At 43.7% G+C, this 23,087-nt stretch overlaps 1 protein-coding gene and 1 long non-coding RNA gene across 6 annotated transcripts in view; both read right to left on the reverse strand.

Annotated features, from left to right (window-relative positions):
• Positions 1-1,092: 1,092 nt before the first annotated feature.
• LOC139077512 (uncharacterized) lies at positions 1,093-12,456 on the reverse strand. Of its 2 annotated transcripts, XR_011530109.1 has the most exons (3): positions 12,269-12,456; positions 9,704-9,780; positions 6,438-6,571 (listed from the first exon to the last, which is right to left on the reverse strand). It is a non-coding gene; the product is annotated as an uncharacterized lncRNA (long non-coding RNA). The 2 variants fall into 2 exon arrangements; XR_011530108.1 differs by lacking the exon at positions 12,269-12,456 and having other exon boundaries at positions 1,093-6,571; positions 9,704-10,145.
• A 7,776-nt stretch (positions 12,457-20,232) lies between these two features.
• RCAN2 (regulator of calcineurin 2) overlaps positions 20,233-23,087 on the reverse strand; it is a 252,842-nt gene continuing 249,987 nt past the window's right edge. For all 4 annotated transcript variants that reach the window (XM_070586157.1, XM_070586155.1, XM_070586154.1 and 1 more), the window contains one exon: positions 20,233-22,787. In XM_070586157.1, the coding sequence (XP_070442258.1) occupies positions 22,627-22,787 (161 nt within the window). In that variant the 3' untranslated portion in view covers positions 20,233-22,626. The remainder of the gene's footprint in view (positions 22,788-23,087) is intronic.

Raw genomic sequence — 23,087 nt, forward strand, 5'->3', positions numbered from 1 at the left:
TAAGTGTTTTTCATCCAGTGGGTTGTGACCCGTTAGCAAGCTCTGAAATCACTTCAGCCTACTCACTTTGGGCCCGTGTCTTCTCTGGACTGAGATTCCAAAGTCAAGCTGAGACTCTGAACCCGCAGCCCAGACTAAGATGCTGGCCACCATTTCATTAAGTGCCCTAATTTCTACAGCTATATCTCTGAGAGTGTTTTTCAACCTGGGGTTATAGTTCATTGGTTGTCAAATTCATTTAGTGGTTGGCAACTACATTTTAAGATGGGATAAAATGAAACGGGATAAGATGGATCGGAACAGAAATATTAGAGTGCCTCACTTGTAACAAGGATAGGCAATATTTTACGAAATCTTTGTTTCAGTTTATGCACACACACAAATATACACATACCTATTTGCGTACTGAGTCTCAATGTAAAATGCATTTTCAATGAAGGGTTCCAATGAAAACAGATCGAAAAACACGGTGGGACAGGAAGAAAATGCAACAGCCATTCTTACTAGGCTAGCCACCCTAGACACCGATGGCACTCCCCAAGCCCACTTTCAAATACGGTCTTCTCTTTTCTCTTATAGGTTGGGGTGGGTGATGAGATAGATATTACAGGCCTAGTTTGGCTATTTTGTAGCTAAATCCTGTGAAGAATATGCCCAGTACCTTGCTAACAGCACCTACATCTTCTCCTGTCAGTCTCAGAGTTGGGGCCTCAGAGGCATTTTTGAGACAACTGGAAAAAAGGCATCAGCTCAGGCACCAAGAGAACAAAATAAACGAGACTTCCGCGGAACAGCTCCCTGGTGAAGAAATCCCCCAACTTCCCAATAACTGCTTCCTCCACAGGGGGAAGGGCCTCTCCTTGAGAATAATTGGGAGCAGGAACCCTCAGAGTGGCCTCTGTGAAGTTGAGAAGGAAAATGTCTGATGAGAGCAAGCAACCCTTTGTGACCCCTCATCCCCAATTTTCCTCCTCCCAGTCCAGACCAGAATTTGGAACTTGATGAATCTTATTTAAGGAACAGAATTTAGCTTACAGACCAGGAGAGATGTTGGCTGTCAACTCGCCCAAAGACCACCAGAAAACCTATTGATTAAGCGAAGATAAGTTTATTAGACCCACCACAGGAAAGGAGAACTTCACCAGCATCAGGATATCACACTGTCTTTCTCACCAAGTGAGTCACTGGATTTCCACGTTCTTCTGTGAGAGAGTGACAGACATACCACCAAGGAAACGTGCCACTCTTCCCAGGTGAGTCCTCATCCAGTCATGGCTTGGCTGACCTTCCTAGGTAGCACACAGAGAGGGAAATCCTTCCTGAGGTAGGTGAGTTTCCTTAGTAGCATCCAGCCGCAGCGTCCCATCTTTTAATTCTTGGTTCTGTGTTCCTGGATGCTGTCCACAGGCAAGGGAGGCATGCTCTGAGCTTTATACTCCTGTATGGATGGCTTCCCTGCAATTCCAAATTGCTGATTCATACACGATAATCATCTACGTGACCTTCCTGGTGGCTGTTCACCAACTTTTTTTTTATTGGCGTAGGGAGGAAGGTTCTTGCATCCGGTCTTTAGTGTTTGTGTGACTGTGTGCCTCCCTTCCATGCTAACTGAGCTGGCTGAAGCCCTAAAAGCCCTGGAGTAGCTCAGTTTTGACTACACAGACAGGGAGAAGCCCTCACCAGGAGACCCCTATACTGAGGGCATTTGTTGGCGTTAAATATCCTTCAAATCTGACTAGTGTCTCCACTCCCATCTAAATGTATTTTCTTTTTGCTTCGTTAATTTTAAAAATGTGGAAGTTTTGGGTTTGGCTCATAGAGCATTATAAAACACAGTCTTCTCATCTGGAGAATGCCTTTTTGATCCTCTCAAATAGGACTAAATTTAAAAGGAACCCACACAGAGACCACCAGGTAATGGAATGGCTCTTTTCCCGGAAAACGTTTGGAGGCAAATGCTTCTGCTGACCCACAACTTGGGCCTGGTGGGGTTTTAAATCTATTACTTATGGGATTGTAATTCTCCTACTGGGCCGTTAATCTGATTGTTTGTTAAAGCTCTGCTGACTTGTTCATTTGACGGGTTTCTCCAGCACAGCCAAGGCTCTTCAGAAAGAACGTGCTATGGGACTCCAGGCTGTTAATGGAAACTGACTCTATGTCGCAGGGGATGGAGACTTTGAAGGTTTTAAGCTGAAGATGGATGAGAGTCTCTGCCTGCAGCTCATTTCAAGAATAGTTCAGCAGTTCTATATCGGAGTGGACTGCTCAGGTCTCTGCTGTGCAGAAATCATTTGTCACTTTGGTTCCATTTCCTCACCTTCAACTAGAATTCCATTCCAGTGACCCCGGGCATGTTAGTCCTTCATCACACGGGAACTCATGGAAGGGACTGGAAGAAGCAGCCAAGTAAAATAGCTCGCAGAGCCCGAACGTCCCTGAGAAGGTGGCCGAGGTGGACAAGTAGCAGAAGGAGCAAAGAACAACAAGGTGGATGGAATGGGCCCCAGATGGGATTGTATCATGGCCTAAACACGATTTGGGGGCCAACTGTCTTCTTTAAGGATTTTCTCTTTTCTTCCACTCCCCCTAGCCTTTCATAAACCTAACTAAGCATGTTCTCCATTTGTCAGAATCATGCCCACTTTCTGCTTAGATCTATCCTTTTCAACCTTTCTGTCTTCCACATGGAAATGTCCACATCCTGTGGTTTGTCTGTTTAGGGCTCAATTCTTTCACTCTGATAAATGAAGTTGAACCACTGTGCTAATGAGAGCCATCAGGTTCTAGAGCAGTCTTCTCTAACAAAAATACAGTGAGGGCCACATACATAAGTTAACATTTTCTAGTGACCATATTAGAATAAATGAAAAGAAAGAGGTGAAATTAATTTTAGACATTTATTTTATTTTAGCCCAATACGTATCAAATATTTTCATTTCAACATGTGGCACTGGCCACATTTCAAGTGCTCTGTAGCCACACGTAACTAGTGGCTGCCTGTGGTTCCAGAGTCAGTCTCTTTGCTGTATCATATGTACTTTAGAAATTCTCAAGATAGCATTTTTAGCCAGGTATTGGCAGTTCTAGGCAGGACTGTAGACTAGATATTTTGTAGCAGGTAAGTCTTTCCTGGGCCCTTAACTTATAAGGGTTAGGCATGAGTCTACTTTGCATATTGTCCATTTGATGTTTACATAAATGTCTCCTATGATCCTAAAATATTACTCTTGGGAATTCTTAGGAAGAGACAGAATGAGGGAAAAAGTCTTATAATAAATTTACTTCTGTAGGCAAAGTCTAAGATCAATACTGTAAAACTTTGGAAATTAGGGGCTAATGTTGTATATGGTTAATATCAATATACTTTTCTTCTTCTTCTGTTTGTTGTATCTTTCAGAGGTTCGCCTCTTTTTTCTGCTCTTAATTTTCCTCTTCTCCTTACTGCTTCTTTGACATAATATTAGAATCTTCAGTATGTGGAGCTCTTTTTGTTGTCAGGAGTATAATTTTTAAGTAAATTTACTACATTAATAAGAAAAAGAACAAATGGAGCATATTATAAAGTTCACACAATTTTTCTACATTTATACCATCTATAAGAAGTCATCTAATGTGGAAAAAGATGGAATTTCAAATCTTGGATTGATAGAGGTTGTGACCTTGGCTACAATTTCTGGCCTAAAATTTCAGATATTTGAGTTCTAGGCTATTGAAACATGCATCTGTCAGGAGTGCTTTCAACGGCAAATTACAGAATGCCTGACAAACAGTCGCTTAAATGTGAGAGGGTTCTTTCTCTGCGATGACAAGAAGTCTGAAGGCAGTTGGATGCTGGTGTTGGTCTGCTGTTTGACAATGTCATCAGGGACACAAACTCTTTCCACTCTCCCATCCTTAGTGTTAGTGCGTTGTTATTAAACCGCATGCCTGTTACCTCATGGACACAAATGGCTGCTGAAGTTGCAGACACTGAATCTTTGTTCAAGGAAGGAAGAGATTCTTATCAGAAGAACAAAAGCCTTCCAAGACCTGTGTCCTCTGGGCATCCCCAGCTACCAGAGAGATTGGGGAAGCGTGTATGTATCTTTTTAGCCTCTAATGTAGAAGAGAGAAAAGACTGTTGGTTGAGTTAGTGAGCAAACGATGACAGCCATGATGTGGTTCTCTAATAGCTGGTAGAGCAGCTAACACGTTGAGGGCTCATAAGAAGTAAAATAACATACTAAGCATTTTACAGATATTGTTTCATTTTATCCTCACAACAACTCTTTGACATATGTCTCCTATTATTATCCTCTCTCTTGTAGTAAAGAAAACTAGATCTTAGAGAGGTCCCAAATCACATGGGAATTGCCTTGTTGCCCCACCTCCATCATCAATAAATAACTACTCTTCTTGCCAGGTAGGTCCCCTTCCACATAACTGTTTATCGAAATACTTGTTTAATATTTTACACCATGAAGACAGAATGAGAGAGAGGAAGGAGTCAGGGGTTACTTGTAGTTTCTGCCTTGAGATATTGGGGTAGGACGGCCCAGTTCTTGAAGGAGGAAGAGTAGTGTTTGCCAGACACTATGCAAGTTCTGTCTCAGATGGATTTAGGAGGGAGCACTTGTCAGTTATTCAAGTGGCCAAGGGTAAAAGGTGTTGGGAGTACAGGACAAATGTCATAGCCAAATTGACCTGACTTCTAAGAGGTTGATGCTTACAATGAAACCAGTATCACCTTCCTAGATTTCCTTTTCTTAAGAAACAAGAAGGTAATAAGTAGTTCTTTCAGAGATGCAGAAGAAACATCTAGATGACTGATGGGTCAGAATGGCTTCTTTTCTGCTCACCAACACTGTTCTAGGTAGCTTCTAAGATGGCCTCTGGTGATGCCTGCCTCCTTGTGTAATCAACCCACACCCCACTTGAGTGGTCTGAACCTTGTGACTTGCTTCTGATCAATAGGACAATGGCAAAGGTGATGGGATGTCTTTTCCATGATTAGCTTACGAGAGATTGTCACCTCTCTCTTGCTAGCAGACTCTCCATTTGCCCTCTTGGCTTTCATGCTTTGCTGAAGTAAATGGACATGTTGGAGAGGTCCATGTGGCAACTGAAGAACTGAGAGTGGCCTCTGGCCAACAGCCAGCAAGGCACTGGGGCCCTCAGTCCAGCTATTCTTGAGGAACCAAATTCTGCCAACAACCTGAGTGAGACTGACAGTGGATCCTTTCCCAGTCAGACTTTCAGATGAGACCCTAGCCCTGTCAACAACTTGATGCAGCTAAGTGAGACTCTGAAGTAGAAGACCCAGCTAAGCTGAATTCCTGACCCACAGAAATGAAGATGATAAATATGTGTTGTTTAAACCACTAACCTAGTGGTAAATTCTTAGGCAATAAATAGCAAATACAAACACCCCAAATTTAGCAGTGGGAGCAGGGACCAAGTCCATGTAGCAGTTAGTTAGGGTTCACGCTTACCTAATTCCATGAGCCAAGGAAGGGCAGACTGTCTTTGGGGATTCAGAAATACTCCACAGAGATTGCTTATATATGGAAATATATTGACTGGTTGGCCAGTTAAAACCAGAAATGAGAATCAAAGCATTTGGTTCACAGGAGAAATGAGAGAACCCTGAGAGGGATGCAGCTATATTTAGGCCAGACTCTGACAAGCAGCGGCTGGCGAATGAACTAAGCTGAGACTTGCCACGGGAGTAGCTTATGAATCCCAGGAGGCAGATAGACATGACACATAACCATGCAGTGAAAGGCCCGAGACAGGGTTGAGAGAGCCAAGTAATCATCAAGGGAAGTTGTAGCTTTTTCTTTACTGGAATCCATCAAAAATAGGAGCGATCTTAACTTGTGAAATAAATGACAAGAATTCTGAGTGATGATCAGAATCATTCCTGTATTCCTCTTCTGTGAACAATTTCCTTTCTCTCCTTTCTCCTCTCCTGTCTTCTCACAGTGACTGCAGATCCATTCTGTATTAGTCTGCTCAGGCTGATCACAAAATACCTCAGGTCGGGGGGATGAGACAACAGAGATTTGTTTTGTTACAGTTGTGGAGGCTGGAAGTCCAAGATCAAGGTGCTGGCAGGGTTGTATTCTGGTGCAGACTTTCTTCCTGGCTTATAAATGGTCACCTTCTCACTGTGTCCTCCCATGGTCTTTCCTCTGTGTGCCTGTGGACAGAGACAGAGATCTCTGCTGTCTCTTCCACTTCTTATAAAGACACTAGTCCTGTTAGATTAGGGTTCAACTCTTGTGATCTCATTTATTATTGATCACCTCCCTCAAGGCACTATCTCCAAATTGTCACCTTGGATGTTAGGGCTTCAACATAAGAAGTTTGACACAATTCAGTCTGTCATACTTTCCAACCACTAAATGCCTACAAAAAGTAAGCTCAGTTAGGGCAGAAACTTGGATCGTCTTTTTCCTCAAATGTCTTCTTTTTCCCAGGGCTATTACAGTGCCGAGAACACAGTAGGTCCTCAATAAATGTTTGCTGAGTGAATGAATGATGGCCTCTTTTTCTTCCATCAGATTGAGATTGCAATTGAGGATATCTGTGTGAATAGATCAAGTAGAAAGGTATTTTTTACAGTTCTTATGTAGTCTTGTATAAAGTCTTTTTCAGTTTTATTCCATGATTCACATACATCATTGGGATTTCAAATTATCTAATCTTTTCACCTGTTTCATTCATTAAAGATTTGTTGAGCACCTAACAGATGGTCAGCACAGGATCAGGTGCTGTGGGTTGGCTAAGAAGGATGAGACGCCATCCTTGCTCTCAAAGCATGTGCCCTGTGCTTCTTGAGGGATGTGGTCAGCATGGGAAGCAGTTATATAACCACACTATTATCATATATATAAAGAACCATTAACAAGGTCGCACTTCCTTTCCCTGAGGACTAATAAGAGAATACAGTCCTAAATAAAACAGAAAGGATGCCTGCTAGGTAAGAAGGTAGAGATTTCTCTATGGCAGAGCTGTTTAAGAATTGACAGAAGTAGCTCAGGTAAACTTAAGAAGCACTTTACAACTCATTAATGTCAAACTCCACTGTAAGATGCCTGAGCAAATGTGAAATGAGTGTTGGGTGACTGGCCGTCATCTTCTGCCAAACTCCCACACGCCACTAGGAGCAGGCTCCCATGTTTATCTTCAAAGATGCAGGAAGGGGGGAAAGGAGGACAAGGAAGGGAGGGAAGGGCCGGTTGGGAATGGCTGGCAACCTGTCCCCAGAGGCAGGCAAGGGGAGAGTGAGCCTCCAAATTTTAGGGAACCCCCTAGCCTGATCTTCCCAGCCTGGACTGACATCTAAGAGGAGGTTCCTTCAATCTTTGTTGCTGTCCTGGGAGTCCCAGACATCCACAGGACCCAGAGTTGTCCACACTGATATTTATGATAGAGAGGACAACCACTCCCAGGTGGCATAAATCACAGCTAGACAGCCAGAAGCCAAGGCTGGCCAGCTGCCTGGACCTGCCCAGCCACTCATTAATCTCAAAATAATGTAACCCACATTTTACACATTTGCATTTTTGGATCCCACATGTTTTGTTGTGATTTTCCCCCAGTATTTATGACTTGGTTAGCCACCTATCGGCCCTGAGTAGGTCAGTTACAGTCCTGTCTTCTCCTGAGCATAGGAGACCGGACCCTAGTCTTTCTCATGTTTCTTTCTGCTCACAGATCTGTGAATCAAAAGACCCACGGTCAACTTCCACTGTTCAGTTCCAGAAGGAAAGAACAACAGGGAGAATTAACAGGGATCTGAGCTCTCCTCACCTGGGCACATCCCTCCTGGAAAGGTCTGCCTACTCTTCCAGGACCAGAATCAACGTCACACACAAACCAAGACTGCATGCTCTGCTGGAAATCATGGAGCTGGCGACAGACCCAGAGTGGAGCGGAGCAAATCCAAGGACAGGAGTGAATGGTAATGCCTAAGCATTCCTGCCACTCTCCAGAGATTTCAGCTTCGTGTTACCTCTGCCAAGCTATTCGGGGTAGGGTGTTCCACACCCGGCATCAGCTGGTTTCCTGTGGGCATTAAATGAGTTCAAATAATACTGCGTGTAGCAGCTCTTTATAAACACTAAGGTCCAAGCATAGGTGTCTGGGTTAGCTGCCACTGCAGTCACTACGCATGCTATCATTACAACCCCTCCTGCTGGGGTGGAGTACAGCGTAGTGTTTTGTAGGGGAGGAAGAAATTTCCTCTACCCTCTCTGGGTTCTTCTGGATGGAGAATGAATTAAATTCACATGAGACAGAATAGCAGGAGAAAATTAAACAAAGCTTTATAACATGTATACATGGGAGAGGCTCAGGCAAGCTGAGCAACTGGCCAAAATGGCTGAAGCCCCCACCTTAAATATCAAATTCAGCTAAAGACAAAGGAGGATGTTGGGGATGGGGGGAGTCAGTTACAGGAAGTTACCACACAAGCACAATAAACAAATGCAGATTTAAGTCCTTGCCTTCCTCACTGATTAAGAGTTTCTAGAGATAAAGTCATCCCCCCTTCTTCCTGTACAGAGAGGAAGACACCTTTACAGATGGAGATTTCCTTTACAATGTAAATGTCTCCTAACGAAGGGCAAGCACGTTCCACTCTTCAGAGTCTCCTTCCCTGTCCCAGTTCATTAAAAGTAACCAGCCCCAAATAATCCTCATGTCAAAGACACATATCTTGGGGTAGCCAATGCCAGTCCCCCACAGTTTAAAAATGTAGGCTCTGGTCTCAGACGGCCTGAGCTTGAAGCCTAGCACTTTAGGTTATGTATTTAAGTTCTTTTAAAAAAAATTATTTATTTAATAGCCTATTTATTTAACTAGGCTTCCTAATCTGCAAAATACAGGAATAAGAATGAGAATCAACTTTATAGATTGTCATGAGGATTAGATGAGAAAAATTCACGCAAAAGACAGTACCTGGAACAAAGTACTCAATAAATATTTTTATTCCTCCAGTGAACAGAGCTAGATGCCAACTCTTATTTGATTTCTTTTCCTTTATGTTATTTTTTCAACGCATTGAGTTAGCACTATGCCATACATTGCAATGATCTAGCTAAAGGCCAGAATGAGGTCTATTTAGTGATTAGAGACTGTAACAAAACAACCAAAAGACATAATGCGCTTCTGCAGGCGAGGGAGATCGCCGCCCTAAAGGACACGATGGCCTTGAGAAAAGCACAGGCTGTTAGGGAACTTGTGTCCAGTTCTGTTACCATTGGTGGGAAACTACTGCAGGTTTAAAATCTACATTTGCTTGTCTCTTCTCTGGCTTCATCCAGGCAACTTGTGACACAATTTTCATTGCAACACACCCAATAGAGACAAGAACTTCAAGCCCCATTTTCAGGAATTCTGTAGTTTTGCAGAGGTGAGAGAGTATGAATGACTGAGGGAGACTGTTTCTTTCGAGAGGACTCTGTGCCTCTGGGACCCTGGGCTGTCTAAGGGTTGTCAACAATGTCTTTTGGTCAAGAAGATGGCTATGAACGAAAGTCACTCCAATTTCTGACTATACGTGGTGAATTAAACTCATGAGTTTATTTTTACTCTTTTCAAATCTCGGTGGAAAAGAAAGAAAGTTATAAGCCCACGAGGACGAGAAAAATGGGAATAAGAATAGCAACGACATTTTGGAAGTTAGAGAGCTGGAGAAAGTGTGGTCACTTACCTTATTGGAGGTGCTGGAGCCGGGCAGGAGTCTAGCGCAGAGGGGAGAACCTCAGGGATGTGAAGCACCAGGTGCCTCTGAATGTGGGGGTGCAGGTGGGGTTAAAAATAGGAAGAGGATTTGAAACATGCCATTGGAAGCAGTTAGAATCCTTCCTCAGCCTCCCTGCCCAGCCAGGCTCATGTTTTCATTTGATGGAGTATGCTCAATTTCTGCTGTAAAGATTCTTAGTTCCTATGGTGATATAATTTGATGTTTTCTGTTGTGGCTGCTCCTTTTCAGACTCCCTAGACTAGAGACCAGACTCCCTGGGGAGCCTGAACTAGAAAGACTTGGGTATTAGGGACGTGGGGTCCAGCTAGGGGTGGGAGTTGGTGGGGTGAGCCTCTGCGGTGAAGACCGTCTGCAGACAATGGTTTTCGTCTCTGTCGGCTCCTAGAACACTGGTTACCAGATGGCAATCCTCCAGGCAGGAGACTGGACAGCTCTTCTCTGTACAAACTGATTTGTTATGAACTTTAATGATAATGTATTAATTGTACATTAATTAATTAATCATCAATTAATTAATGGTAATGTCATTAATTGTAACAGATGTACCTTGCTAATGTAAGCAACTAGTGGGGAACCTGAGTACAGAGTATATAGAACTCTCTGTACTAGCTTCACAACTTTTCTGTAAATCTCAAAAACAGAAATAAGGGCTGGCCTGGTGGCGCAGAGGTTAAATGTGCACGTTCTGCTTTGGCAGCCCTGGGTTCGCCAGTTCAAATCCTGGGTGCGGACATGGCACCACTCATCAAGCCATGCTGTGGCAGGCGTCCCACATATAAAGTAGAGAAAGATGGGCATGGATATTAGCTCAGGGCCAGTCTTCCTCAGCAAAAAGAGCAGGATTGGCAGATGTTAGCTCAGGGCTGAGCTTCCTCAAAAATAAATAAATAAATAAATAAATAAATAAATAGAAATAAATAAATAAAAAATAAAAAAATATAGTCTACTAGGAAAAATGGCTATAATGTTGTATCAAATTCCATAATTGTGTAACTCAATTATTCTTAAACTACAAAAAAAGAAAAGATACAGAGAGTTTACAGTCCTACAAGGAAACTAACATCCAGATTAATCTACAGTGAAGTTCACAGTCAGTGAGCTCCACTCGTACCCCCACAATCAAACCCATCACATTTTCATTGTTTCACCTAAAATAGGAGCAAAGCACCGAAGATCACAAGACATCGCAGAAAACTTCTGACACAGCGTTTCTCAACCTCAGCTCTATTGATATTTGGAGCCAGATGATCCTGTCTTGCGGGGGCTGTGCTGTGCATTGTGAGATGTTTAGCAGCATCCCTGGCTTCTTCCCATCAGACGCCATGAGTGCAAGTCCACAGGGGAGACAACCAAAAGTGTCTCCAGACATTGCCAATTGTCCCCAGGGCGAAACATTTTTCCCTATTGAGAACCACTGCTCAAGCATGAGAGGAAGAGAGAGCGAGAGCGAGTTATCAAATAAATAAACAGGAAAAAGGAAACAGGGAGGAAAGAGAATGTGCAGGAAGTAGGAAAAACAAGCAAAAAATAATATCTCCAGAGTGATAAGAGAAGATATTTTATTCATAAAACAAGACCAGGAGGCAATAGACAAGAAACATTCCAGGCATGAAAAATACTCTCAGGAATTGAATACATGTCAACAGAAAGAAAATAATTAACTAGAAGATTTAGATGATTTGGAAGAGAAAGTTGAGGACATTTCCCAGAAAATAGAACAAAAAAGGCACACAGAGAAAGCTGTAGAGAAAGAAGGAAAAAAAAAAAAGAATTAGAGGAAAATTTCAGATGATCCATGATCCAAATAATAGATATTCCAAAAGAGAGAACAAAGAAGAAAGAGAGAAGGAATGTTTCAAATAGTTACCTCAAGAAAAATGTCCATAATTAAGGATATGAGTTTCTAGATTGAAAGGACCCATGAGGAATCCAGTACATGAAATTTCAGAACAGTTGGGACAAATCAGTCCTAAAAGCTTCTAGGGAGGAAATATAGGTTACATAAAAGAATCAGGAATGAGAGTGATGTGGGGCTTCTAGAAGCTAGAAAGCAATGGAGCCATGCCTTCAAAATTCTGAAGCAATTCCAACAAACCAAACTATTATTCAAGCATGAAGGTGCAATGACAGTATTTTCAGACATACAAGGTCTTATAAAAATTTGCCTGTCATGCTTCCCTTGTCAGGGAAGCTACTGGAAAACATCCTATGTCGAAACTAAGGAGCACACCTTTTTCCTCATCTGTGTGTTAGTGGAGGTAAAGAGTGGATTAAGGCTCTGATGGGTCCCGAGACCCCATTAGGAGTACACACCAGGCAGCTCTTTGACTTTGCCTAGGAAACAAGTCTCCGGGAGTCAGCCTTGGGGCAATTCTGCAGCTGTAGCTGGTGATGGTGATGGGGAGGGGCTCAGCTGACCTCAGGTCTCCTGAAAGAAAGCGCTCCTTTCATTTCCTGCCCACTCCTTCTCTGTGTGTGGCTGACTCTGAGCTCAGTTTCTCTTAGGCTCACCTGGAAAGAATGCCTCCCACATCCACGGCAGCCTTCACCTGTACAGGTTTTCTGTTGTGGCTTTATCAGGTCTAGTTTCTCTGCTAATTTGCTTTCTGCATTCCAGAAGTGACTCAGATTTTCCGGACAACTGAAGATATCATTTATTGCATTCCAGAACTATTATGTATTTTTTTAAGTTACTTTTTCTGTAATTTCCAAAAGATTTCAAGGGATCAGTTGAGCAGTAAACATATGTCAATCTACCGTTTTAAATAAAAAGATTCATAAATAGAAGATTTTGCCCCTCCTCCCGATTGACACATACTAAACTTCTACTCAGTTAAGGCCTTCAAACGTTTATCATTCCCTTCTCAAAAGTGATTTCTTCCTTTCTTTCTTTCTTGTGTATTTTTTAAAACAATTAAATATAGGACTTTACACTTATGTCTATTACATTTTCTTTAGTATCTAGCTGGTCACTCTTTCAGATGAATTGTAAGTGAAGAATCACCACTTACACTGAATTAAGCAAAAGGGGAGTTGCTTGCATCCGAAAAGTCTAGAAGATTTTAGTTTCAGGAATGGCTTGATTCAGGTGTTCACATAATGACATTAAAAGCCTTTTTCTCAGTCTTCCAGCTCTCCTTTCCTCTGGCTTGCCTTCCTTCTCAGGGAGGAACTATCCACATGGTAGCTCTTGGCTTTTCAAGTTTACATTGTCCAATTTAGTAATCTAAGTAGAAAAATATTCTCCTTTCCATTACTACCAGCAAAAATCCTGGTATTGGTTGTGATTCACCTAGCTTGGATCATGTGACAATTCCTGAATCATTTATTATGACTAGGGTATTGGTGTGACCTGGGAATGTACTGGAACCTGGTGCTATATGATCCCAACTAACTGCCAAGATTAGGAAGGAGGTGGCTCCCAAAAGGAAGTCTAGATGCCACTGACCGAAAGAGGGAAGGGCCTCAAAAACAACCTAAGTAGTGAAGACACAAACGGGGAACCAAATGGTATGCCAGACATGATACGTGGTAATACTGTACATAACGACAGCCTCACTTCCAACTTAGAGACAAGGAAACTGAAGCTCAGAAGGTCCCAACAGCTTCCCAGCCTTCTACAGTCATAGTTTGGCAAAGTCAGATTTAAGGCCTGTATAAAATATAAAGGAGATTTGCCCAAAAGAGAGTAGCCGGTCAGGCTGATGTTGAAAGAAGGGGCTAACCCTTCCTTGCATGGCGGAAACTAGGAGGGGAGAGGGCTTGGTTGTGCCCAGAAATAGAGACGCTTTATCCAACAGCAAAGGAGAGCGTTCATCACCTGGAAAGTTCAGCATCAAGTTCCACTTCTGGAAAACTTCAAGGATGTATGACCTCTCATATCCTGGCCGTGTAGGTGACGTGGTTGCTGGCTCTGAGACGCAGAGTCACCTGCCAGTCTGGGCGAACCGGGGAGTGGCCAGGTCCTCTGCTTGAACCCGTGCAATTGTATGTTGAAACCAAGACACTCTTTTAACTTATAAACAGCTGTAAAATGAACATATTTACTTGTATGTTTTTCCTCATTTGAAGGTTCTCCCCCTCAATTTTGTAAAGCTAATGCAAGATTTAGTCAATCATCATAATATGGGCCACGCTTCTATCAAGTTATGGCAAAAAGGAATCAAAGCGGGGTGAACTGTATTCAGATAAGATCCTTTTGTTGAAGGTAAAGGGAAGCATTGGTTACTATTTGTAGCTCATCATCTGCCCTTTGGTTCAAGCCTTCAGAACCTTCCAGAAGAGGGCTTCTGCTGCTACTGCCCAGAGACCTGTGATCAAGGCTTCCGTTAGGTTGTGGGATCTGGAACTGTTCCATTCCCCTGTGTTGGAGGAGGTCATCCAGAGGGTGTGAGTGCCGGTTGACCTGAGAGCCGGACCTGGGCAATCAGAGGCTCCTCACTCCCTCCCCTGGCCTTGGAATGTCCGTTCTACCCACCGTTCTGGGGCTAGGAGCCGTTTCAAGGATGCAGCCTTGAGGGAGCAATGTGTGTTGAAACCATCTGGACAGAGTACATGACTGAGCCCAGTAACGGCCTCTACACACACTTTGAAGATTCTGGTGCCCGGGTGCAGAGGTCTATTCGCCTCGCAGCTGCCCGAGACCAGCTCCGTGTACGTCCCCTTGCTTATTAAACCTGCCCCCTACCAATCTGGGGTGGTCCGCCTCTTTCTTCAGTCCCTCCTTGCCTTCCCTGTACGGCCGCCAGTTTCAGATTTCACCTGTAAACTCTGGGGTTGAGAACCAACACCCTACAACCGAGGTCATCAGTGTGGGAGCAATGTCCTAACATGCTTTCCCAAATTCCTGGTATGGTCTCTGAGAATAAGAGTAAAGCCAGTGGCTTTCTTGCTATTCCACCAAGTGGAAATGACTTTGTCTTTGTGTTAGCCCAATATAAACTGGCATGCTTGCTTGGAACCACCCTGTTGTTCCCAGAAGCCCCGGGAGTGGCTGCTTCTCAGAACTCTGGTGTGCTCCTGGGGAGCTGCCTTTCTGGAAATCACATTGTAGCTTATTCAGAAGCTGTTTCACTGGACATCATTGAATGGCGACTGGCAGAGCTTTATCTGAGCCTGGAGCACGGCAGCATACCTGGGTATTGTAGTCAGAACAGCAAGGTCAGCAAAATGGGAAGGACGGACTGCAGACAGGTACAGAGAAGGCAGCTTGGTCAAACTACTAATACTGGGGGAAGGGAAATTATATGCTTTGAGCACTTTCTTTGATGGGCACTATGTACATAGATGCATTTAAGAGTATCTGCTCCAGAGTCACAGCTCTGGTAGGGGTGTGATTCGAACCTGGATCTTCAGTGCTTCTTAAACTGTCAAGTGCACTTGGAATCGTGGGAGTGAGGACTTTGTTCAAAGCACAGACTGTGATTCAGTAGGTTAGGGGTGGGGCTGAGACTCTGCATCTCTCACCAGCTCCCAGGGGACGCTGCTGCTGCTGCTGCTGCGGGCTGTGCGCAGAACATGCTTTGAGTGTCAAGGGCATAACTCTTCTGGGCTTTGGTGGCCTCACGAGTAAAATGGGGACATCGGTACCTTCCTCATAGGATCGTTGGGAGAATTAAATAAGAATGGAAAGAACTTAGAAGAGCACCTGCCACAGGGTAAGCACTCAGTAAACGACGACTATTATTTATGAAAAATGGGAGCAATGAAGGCTTGTAAAGGTCAGTGAGCGTACAACGCCAAGTGCTCCACATGGGGCCTGATGCATGAAAAGCACTGGTTGTAGACTTCCTGTGTTTCCAGCTCTCAACGTGCTTTCCCACTGAATCCCTCCTAAGTCTATGCGATAGGTACTAGCATCCTTCCCACCTGGCAGAGGCGCAAACCAAGAATTAGGCTAAGAACCTTACAGAAGACAGCCAATTTATGAAGCAGCAGAGCTGGGTTTAAGTCCAGGTCACGTGGCACCAAAATCTGGGAATTTAGTTTCATGTGATAATGATCGCTGTTATTAGTATTATCAAGTCCTCATGACAAGGTGGGTTTTTATACCCATTTTGCAGGGGAGGAAATTGAGTTTCAGGGCCCTTAGTAAGTTATCTGAAGTCATATACACTCTCTCTGTTCCCTTCTTACACACAAGGCTGGGTCCAGGGAGGCACACAGGTCAGAATTTGGGTCTGTGCTCCCTGCCACAGACCCCTCTGTGTGTTGTTTTTTTTTTGAGGAAGATTAGCCCTGAGCTAACTACTGCCAATCCTCCTCTTTTTGCTGAGGAAGACTGGCCCTGAGCTAACATCCGTGCCCATTTTCCTCTAAGTGGGACACCTACCACAGCATGGCTTTTGCCAAGCGGTGCCATGTCCACATTCGGGATCCAAACCAGCAAACCCCGGGCCTCCGAGAAGCGGAACATGCAAACTTAACTGCTGCACCACTGGGCCGGCCCCGCCCTGTGTTTTTCACAAGGGATCCTGACTGCAGCTGAGCAGTGTTCGCTGTTCTTCTCATGCCACAAGGGTGATTGGGAGAATCTCTCCTTTCTCCCTGGTGGGACTTTGTGCCAAGTTCCCAGCGCTTCTCCTCCACCCAACCTGAACACAGCTGTCCAGCCCAAAGACAGCAGGGAGTGGAAACCTGACATATTGCTTTTGGAAAAGCTGCTGCCCCAGATATAACCAATCCACATTACGAATGCAAAGGCAAAGGGATGGATGGAAAGAGCTGTACGATCCTGGAGAGTTCAAAGTGGTGGAGAGAAGGCTACTGAGGATGAAAGTGTTATACTCCCTCTGGGACACAGACTGTGCGGGCGGGTGGGGTGGGGGGGGTGGGGGATGTGCAGATAGGAAGTTTATGGGGAATCTTTAGGGTCCACACCTGTGGGGGAGAGAAGGAAGTATGTTTAGGCAGAGGGAAGAGTTGAACTGAGATGCAGAGGCCTCAGCTGACCCCACAGGTAGCTCTGGAGCTGGGGTGGTCCTCCAGAGTTGTAGGGCGGGGCCTTCTCACTCCCAAGACTAATCACTGCATCGCAGGCTGTCCCTGGGGTGGGGGTGTGACCTTGGGTAGGGGGATCTCTCCAGCTGAATGCAATGCCTGGCCATTCAGTGAAGGGTCATGAGCCACTGACACCCCAGCCTCTGGGAGCATGAGTCCCTCTTGGACTCGTTCCAGAGCACCCAGTACCGCATGTCACGTGGGCCATTGGGGGCTGAGCTCGGCAGCATTACAGGAACAGCTATAAATCTTGCTTTAAGAATAAAATGACCCCATAGGCAAAGCCAAAGGCTGTTTAAAGGAGAACAATAATGATTTCACTAATGACGGCAACTAGTCAAGGAGGCCCCGCAGTCCTGCCCAGCCCTAAAAGTTTGCAAACTCAATTATTGAGTGAGAATGGAAAATAATGCAAAAGCGCCAAAGAGGTATTGTGTATGAAAACATTCAGCATGAAGTATTTCAACCATTTCAGCCTATTCTGGGTTTCCTATTTCCAACTTATACCAAATGCACTTGGGAACACATACACACATGTGCGTGCACACACACACACACACCATTAACGTTGGCTATGGCTTCCTTTCAGAGACATAAAAAGCTCCTGAATCAACTCCAATAACATTTCCCTAGACTATCTTTGAAAGGAGCAGATGAATGAGTTTGACAGAAAACTTTTGCTTGAAAATTTCCCTTTCTCAGATTGCATAAATTTAAGGGGAATGTCTGCCAAGTGTTCAGTGACGCTCTGCATGGTGGCTTCTGGCAGGGACATTCTGTACCAGCAGCTAAAGTAATGTTTTCCTGAACCACTGACTTATCATTCTTGATCAGCTGCTCTGTTCCCCCCTTTCCTGTACCAGGCCTTCTAAATAACTTGGAGAGTGATAGGGAAAAAACCCAACTTTTCTAGAACCATGGAAGACACTGTATATTGACGTCAGTTGCTGAAAATTCATTTGGTAGATAAGATTGCAGTGAAGGACACGGCTGTTCAAGCTATCTTTTCAAGCCCAACGTGGGCCAGAGAGGTCAAGCTCCCACACTAGAGTGTTTGGACATTTAGGATTGCGGCTCTGTGTTAGGAAACTTCTGTTAGAACAGGATGTCTCACAAGATGCAGTGGGTCATGCAATTCCCCTGCTGAAAACCCTCTCATTGTACTTAAAACGAATCCCAAGGCCCCTCTCTTGCCTATCAAGCTCTGCAGCACCCAGGCCCTTGCTCACGTGGGGCCACTCTTGCCCTCATTCTCTGTGCTTTGGCCATACTGATGACACCCTTAGGTTCCTCCCACACGAGGAGGCCTCTCCAAACCCATGGCCTTCACCCCAGCTGCCTGGCATGCTCTCCCAGCACTTCAAAGGCAGGTGGCTTCTTCAGTTCAGCCGAAATGTCACCTCTTCAGAGAGGCCTTCTCTGACCATCATCCTCTACTTTTATTCTCTATCTTCTAGTGTCTTCTTGCTTTTATTCACTGTGCTCGCCTACCAGAATTTGTAATTAGTTATTTGCTTGTTTCCTTGTTTATTTTCTCTTTCTCACACCAGACTCTACTCCCTGAAATGGCAGAGATGATACCCACCTTGTTCACCACTGAAAACCCAGTGTCAGACACACAAGAGGTCATCTCAATGAACAATGCCTCTTCCCGTGCTTAAGTCCTATGCTTTCCGTTTTCTGAAACACTTACTTACAGACTTTAAATGAAAGCTTTGTACATATGGAGCTATCTCACAGACATAAGATGGATGAGCCGTGCTTCTGGATGAGGATATTTCAAACCCTTTTTGCAACTAATGACTGCTTCCTCCTGTTCTCGTAGTGGTTTTGTTTCAGTTGAGGTATAATTTACATACAGTATATTGCACATGTTTTAAATGAATTTCACATATACACACATCTCTGGAGATCTAGATGGAGATGCGGAGTGTTTACAGCACCCCTCAGAAGGCTCCTGTGTGTCCCCTGTCAGTCAATACCTTCCAAAAGGCAACCTCTATTATTTCTATCAATAGAGGTCACTTTTGACTGTTTCTTAACATCATAAATGGAGTCATACGTCATGCATTCTTTTATTTTGCTCAAAAGTATGATTTTGAGATCCATCCATGTTGTTCGTAGGTCTCAGTAATTTGTGTTTTCTTATTCTTTTGTAATATTCCTTTGTGTGAATATACCACAGCTCATTTATCCATTCTACGGTTGAAGGACATGTGGGTCGTATCCAGTTAATGGCTATTATAAGCAATGCTGCTGGGGTCGTTACTGTACAAGTACTTTGGTAGATGTGAGAATGCATATCTGCTGGGCGTATGTCCTGGAGGGGAACTGCTCCCAGATGGGCGTATGTTTAGCCTTAGTAGATACTACCAGTGCTCCCAGGTGGCTGTACCAGTTTATCCTCTGCCTTGTTCCATATCGTCACCAGCACTTCAAATTTCCCCATACTTGATTTTGGCCATTCTGACAGGTGTGTGGTGTATCTCTTTGACGTTTTGATTTGCCTTTCTCTGACAAGAAATGATATCGAACACTTTTTTTTTTGAGGAAAATTAGCCCTGATCTAACTACTGCTAATCCTCCTCTTTTTGCTGAGGAAGACTGGCCCTGAGCTAACATCCATGCCCATCTTCCTCTTCTTTATACGTGGGACGCCTACCACAGCATGGTTTTTGCCAAGCGGTACCATGTCTGCACCCAGGATCCGAACCAGCAAACCGCCGGGGCCGCCAAGAAGTGGAATGTGCGAACTTAACCGCTGTGCCACCGGGCCGCCCTGAACACTTTTTAATGTTTAGGGGCCATATGAGTATTTCGGGTGTGTGTGTAAATTGCCTGTTTAAGTATTTTGACGGTCTTTAAAAAATGAATTGTCTGTCTTTTTCTCATTGATTTGTAGGAGTTCTTTTGACATTTCGGATATAAGTTATATAACAACTGTGAGTGTGGCAAACATCTCCTCCCAGTCTGAGGCTTTTCTTTTCATTCTCTTAATGGTGTAAAATGATGAACAAATGCTCTTAATTTTAATGAAATACCATGTACTTATCTTTTATTTTATGATAGTGCTTTCTGTGTTCTATTTAATAAATTTTTGCATACTTTGGGTCTCTTATTACTGGTTTAAACTGAAGAATAGAGTGGGGGAGATGTTAAAAGAAGGCCCTAGGACACTTGAAATGGCTTTTAGGATCAAGACGGTTGCAGCATGAGAATAAAACAGGGGGCTTTCCCAGTTCCCTTTATCGGAGCCCAACCCATCCCTCCAGGCCTTGCTCAAATTCCTCTTCCTTGTGAGATGGCTGCCAACCACTTCCCCCTCTGCTCATTTCAGGAAGAGCTCAGATGAGTTAATCTCATCTGTTGGTAACTTCCTAGACAGACTATAGGCTGCATTGCCATCCTCCACAATTACCACTCAAAAATATTCAACTCAGGCAGACAACACAGAAATTACACTACAGGGACAAAGAGTCATTCACCAAGTATATTTGAAGTCTAAGCTCTTTGAGCTATACACGTGCACAAATGATTCAGTTGGTGGAAATCTCCCCCTTCCCCTCCATAGTTAAACTTTTCAAACTTAAAATAGTGCTAAAGAGGTTTGCATAATGCGCATCATGGAAATGCTGAGGCAATTCTGACTTTCACAGTGCTGGGAGGTTCCACTGAAACACTTCAAGGAGTCCTTCTCGTTTCTTACTGCTCTCCTGGGAAAAGTTGCTCTTACCACCTTCCCAAACTCAACCTACTGAAACAATTACTTGATCTGAGAAGGACTAACATCGACACTTTGCAGTAGATTTCACTTGGGTCATACACTCCGCTGGGTTTTTATTTTACAACTACACAGAATGGTCATCTCCACTTTTACTGAATTTGGTTGGAAATGTCTAAGGTATCTGTTTTAAAACATTTAAAAACCATTTCCAAATATTTTCTCTCATCCAGATTTTTTTAGAACCTGCATTCTGAAAATTCTGAGCAGCTTAAAAAGTCAAATGACCGCAAATAACCGAGAAGAGATTCAGCACAAAATGGCTGCAGTTCTGCGTCATCTGAGGGCAACATTTCTTCCACAAGAGGGCAGCATTTCTCCACCATTAAGTCTAATTTTCCACTTGTCAAGGAAAAGCCAAAAACCTCCACAGCAAAGGAAAGTCAAAGCATTTGCTTATTATACACTCCTCAGATTTTATTTTTAAAAGGAGCCTTCCTTTTTCTTATGGAAACTCAGGATTTTACAAGCAATGCTGTCCTCAGTTTCACCTGTACTGTGTCCAGTACTATATTGCTATATTCACAGTAGAACGGACTTTAATTTCTGAGTGATCAGTCTAGGTAAGTTTCTGATGAAACTAACATACACCTTAGTCAAAAACCACCACAATCCTTCCGTCAGTTGGCTGTGTTATTGTTCTTGTGTGTTTTTCTGAGGCTTGGGGTCATGAAAGCATTTCCCCACTCCATCGTAATTGGCATTTGCATCTAAAGTAATTCATTAATGTACAGGAGTAGACGAGGCCTGGCACATATAGCAGAAGGTAATGGTTCTATAGGTGTATCTTCTGTAATGCACTTTGGGCTAGAGAAATAGAAAAGTCACAGGTAACGAAAACAAAAAGTTTTTAAGCAATATGGGCATTGCATGAGTGGGATCAGCATACACTTCTCTGTCACCCTTTACCTTTGAATATGCTCAGCGGCTGCTACATTCTGGAAATCTAGCTTCACCCAAATTGCCTACAACTGACACTTGCATCTTCACTTTATTTAAAAACAAGTGGTCTTGATAGCAAAGATGTTGGCTAATCATTTATATATTGGCTTGAGAAGTTTTGTGCCCTTCCAAAATTCAGCATTATCCATTATAGAGTAATATTATCAGATTATCTGCATTAGTATATGAATGTATTCATAAGCAATGCACATATTATGTTCTTAAGCAGCTAATGGCTGAACAATCACTAAATAAAAAACATCCAGATTTTAAAAGCACAGCTGAAACATTTGTACAAATATACAAAGAGAAAAAAACAATCTTTCAGACAACATGAGACTTTTGTAATAAATAGGTTTGTCTGAAGTCGGTCTCCATCACCCTGGACAAGCCTCCCCAGCGAGGCTGGGAAAGTTCTGTTCTGTATGGAAGTAGTGTTCAAAACCTACTGAGGAATATCTTTGGGGCCAAGCTCAGTTTTGCCTCCAGGAATTTTAACAGAGCTATGAAGTGTTGACTCAAAATAGTGACTATACCCAGACTTGTTGAGCTGGATGATGCTGATAATCTTCCTAATCTAGATAGGACATGGCTGGATGCTGACAACCTGTGAGTTATAGCATATCCTCAAATCATGAAATTAAATGCTGGTGATCATGCATGTCCTGGGAATGTCGGGATGCAGAGGACTGAGTGAGACCAGATAGGGTTATCTCATGCAGTCAAAGTCAAGTTTACTTATGGTCCTACTTAAGTGGCCAGGAAAGAACAGTGCACACACGTCAGGACTGGGACTGAAACGGCTCACAAACAACACAGGTGCTATTTGTTACTGATGTCTCTGGCTTGGATCGACATGAGAGAATGAAGATATAGGCTGTGCCGATTGTTTAATAAGAAAATACTACTTTTTTTCTAGAACTTTCTAAATAATGGATTATATTTGATGAGTATGATATGATCAGGAAACAGATCTCCTTTTCCTAGCCCTTTTGTCCAAGAGGCTTGATTACAAGGAAGGGATCTCAAACAATCACACGCCCAGGGATTTAAAGGCAATTATTTTTTTTTCGACAAACAAACAACAGGGGGGAAAAAAGCATGATAAAGAGGAGACAGATATTATCGTCGAGGCGGAGCGGTGAGCTCAGTTGGACACGGAGGGTGGCAGGCCGGGACGCCGGGTCTGGATGATTTTTGGCTTTGGGGACGTCTTTGGATCCTCTTCTTCCTCGATGTCACTGTCACACACGTGCACGACGACACTTGGGGTGGACTCAGTCCCTGCGTGCAGCTCATACTTCTCTCCTGAAAAGCAAGAAAAATGGGGGGTGAGAGAGGGGAAGGGGTTTCCAAACAGATTCTTTGGCAAGGTTTGCTTAGGAGGTGAGAAGAACATTTTCCAGCGTCTCGGGAAACCTGGCATCCTACCTAGGGATGGCACGGGCTACTGGAAGATGGAATGAGCTCAATCTGTCATTGAATCCCAGCTCGACCACCATCAAGTGCACAATACTGAACAGGCCAGGTAACCTCTCTCAGCCTCAGCATCCTCAGCTGTAGACTTCAGAATGGTAATTACCACAGTCCAGAAGATCATGGTGATTA

Source organism: Equus przewalskii, chromosome 19 (genome assembly GCF_037783145.1).
Source record: "Equus przewalskii isolate Varuska chromosome 19, EquPr2, whole genome shotgun sequence".
NCBI classification, from domain to species: Eukaryota; Metazoa; Chordata; class Mammalia; order Perissodactyla; family Equidae; genus Equus; species Equus przewalskii.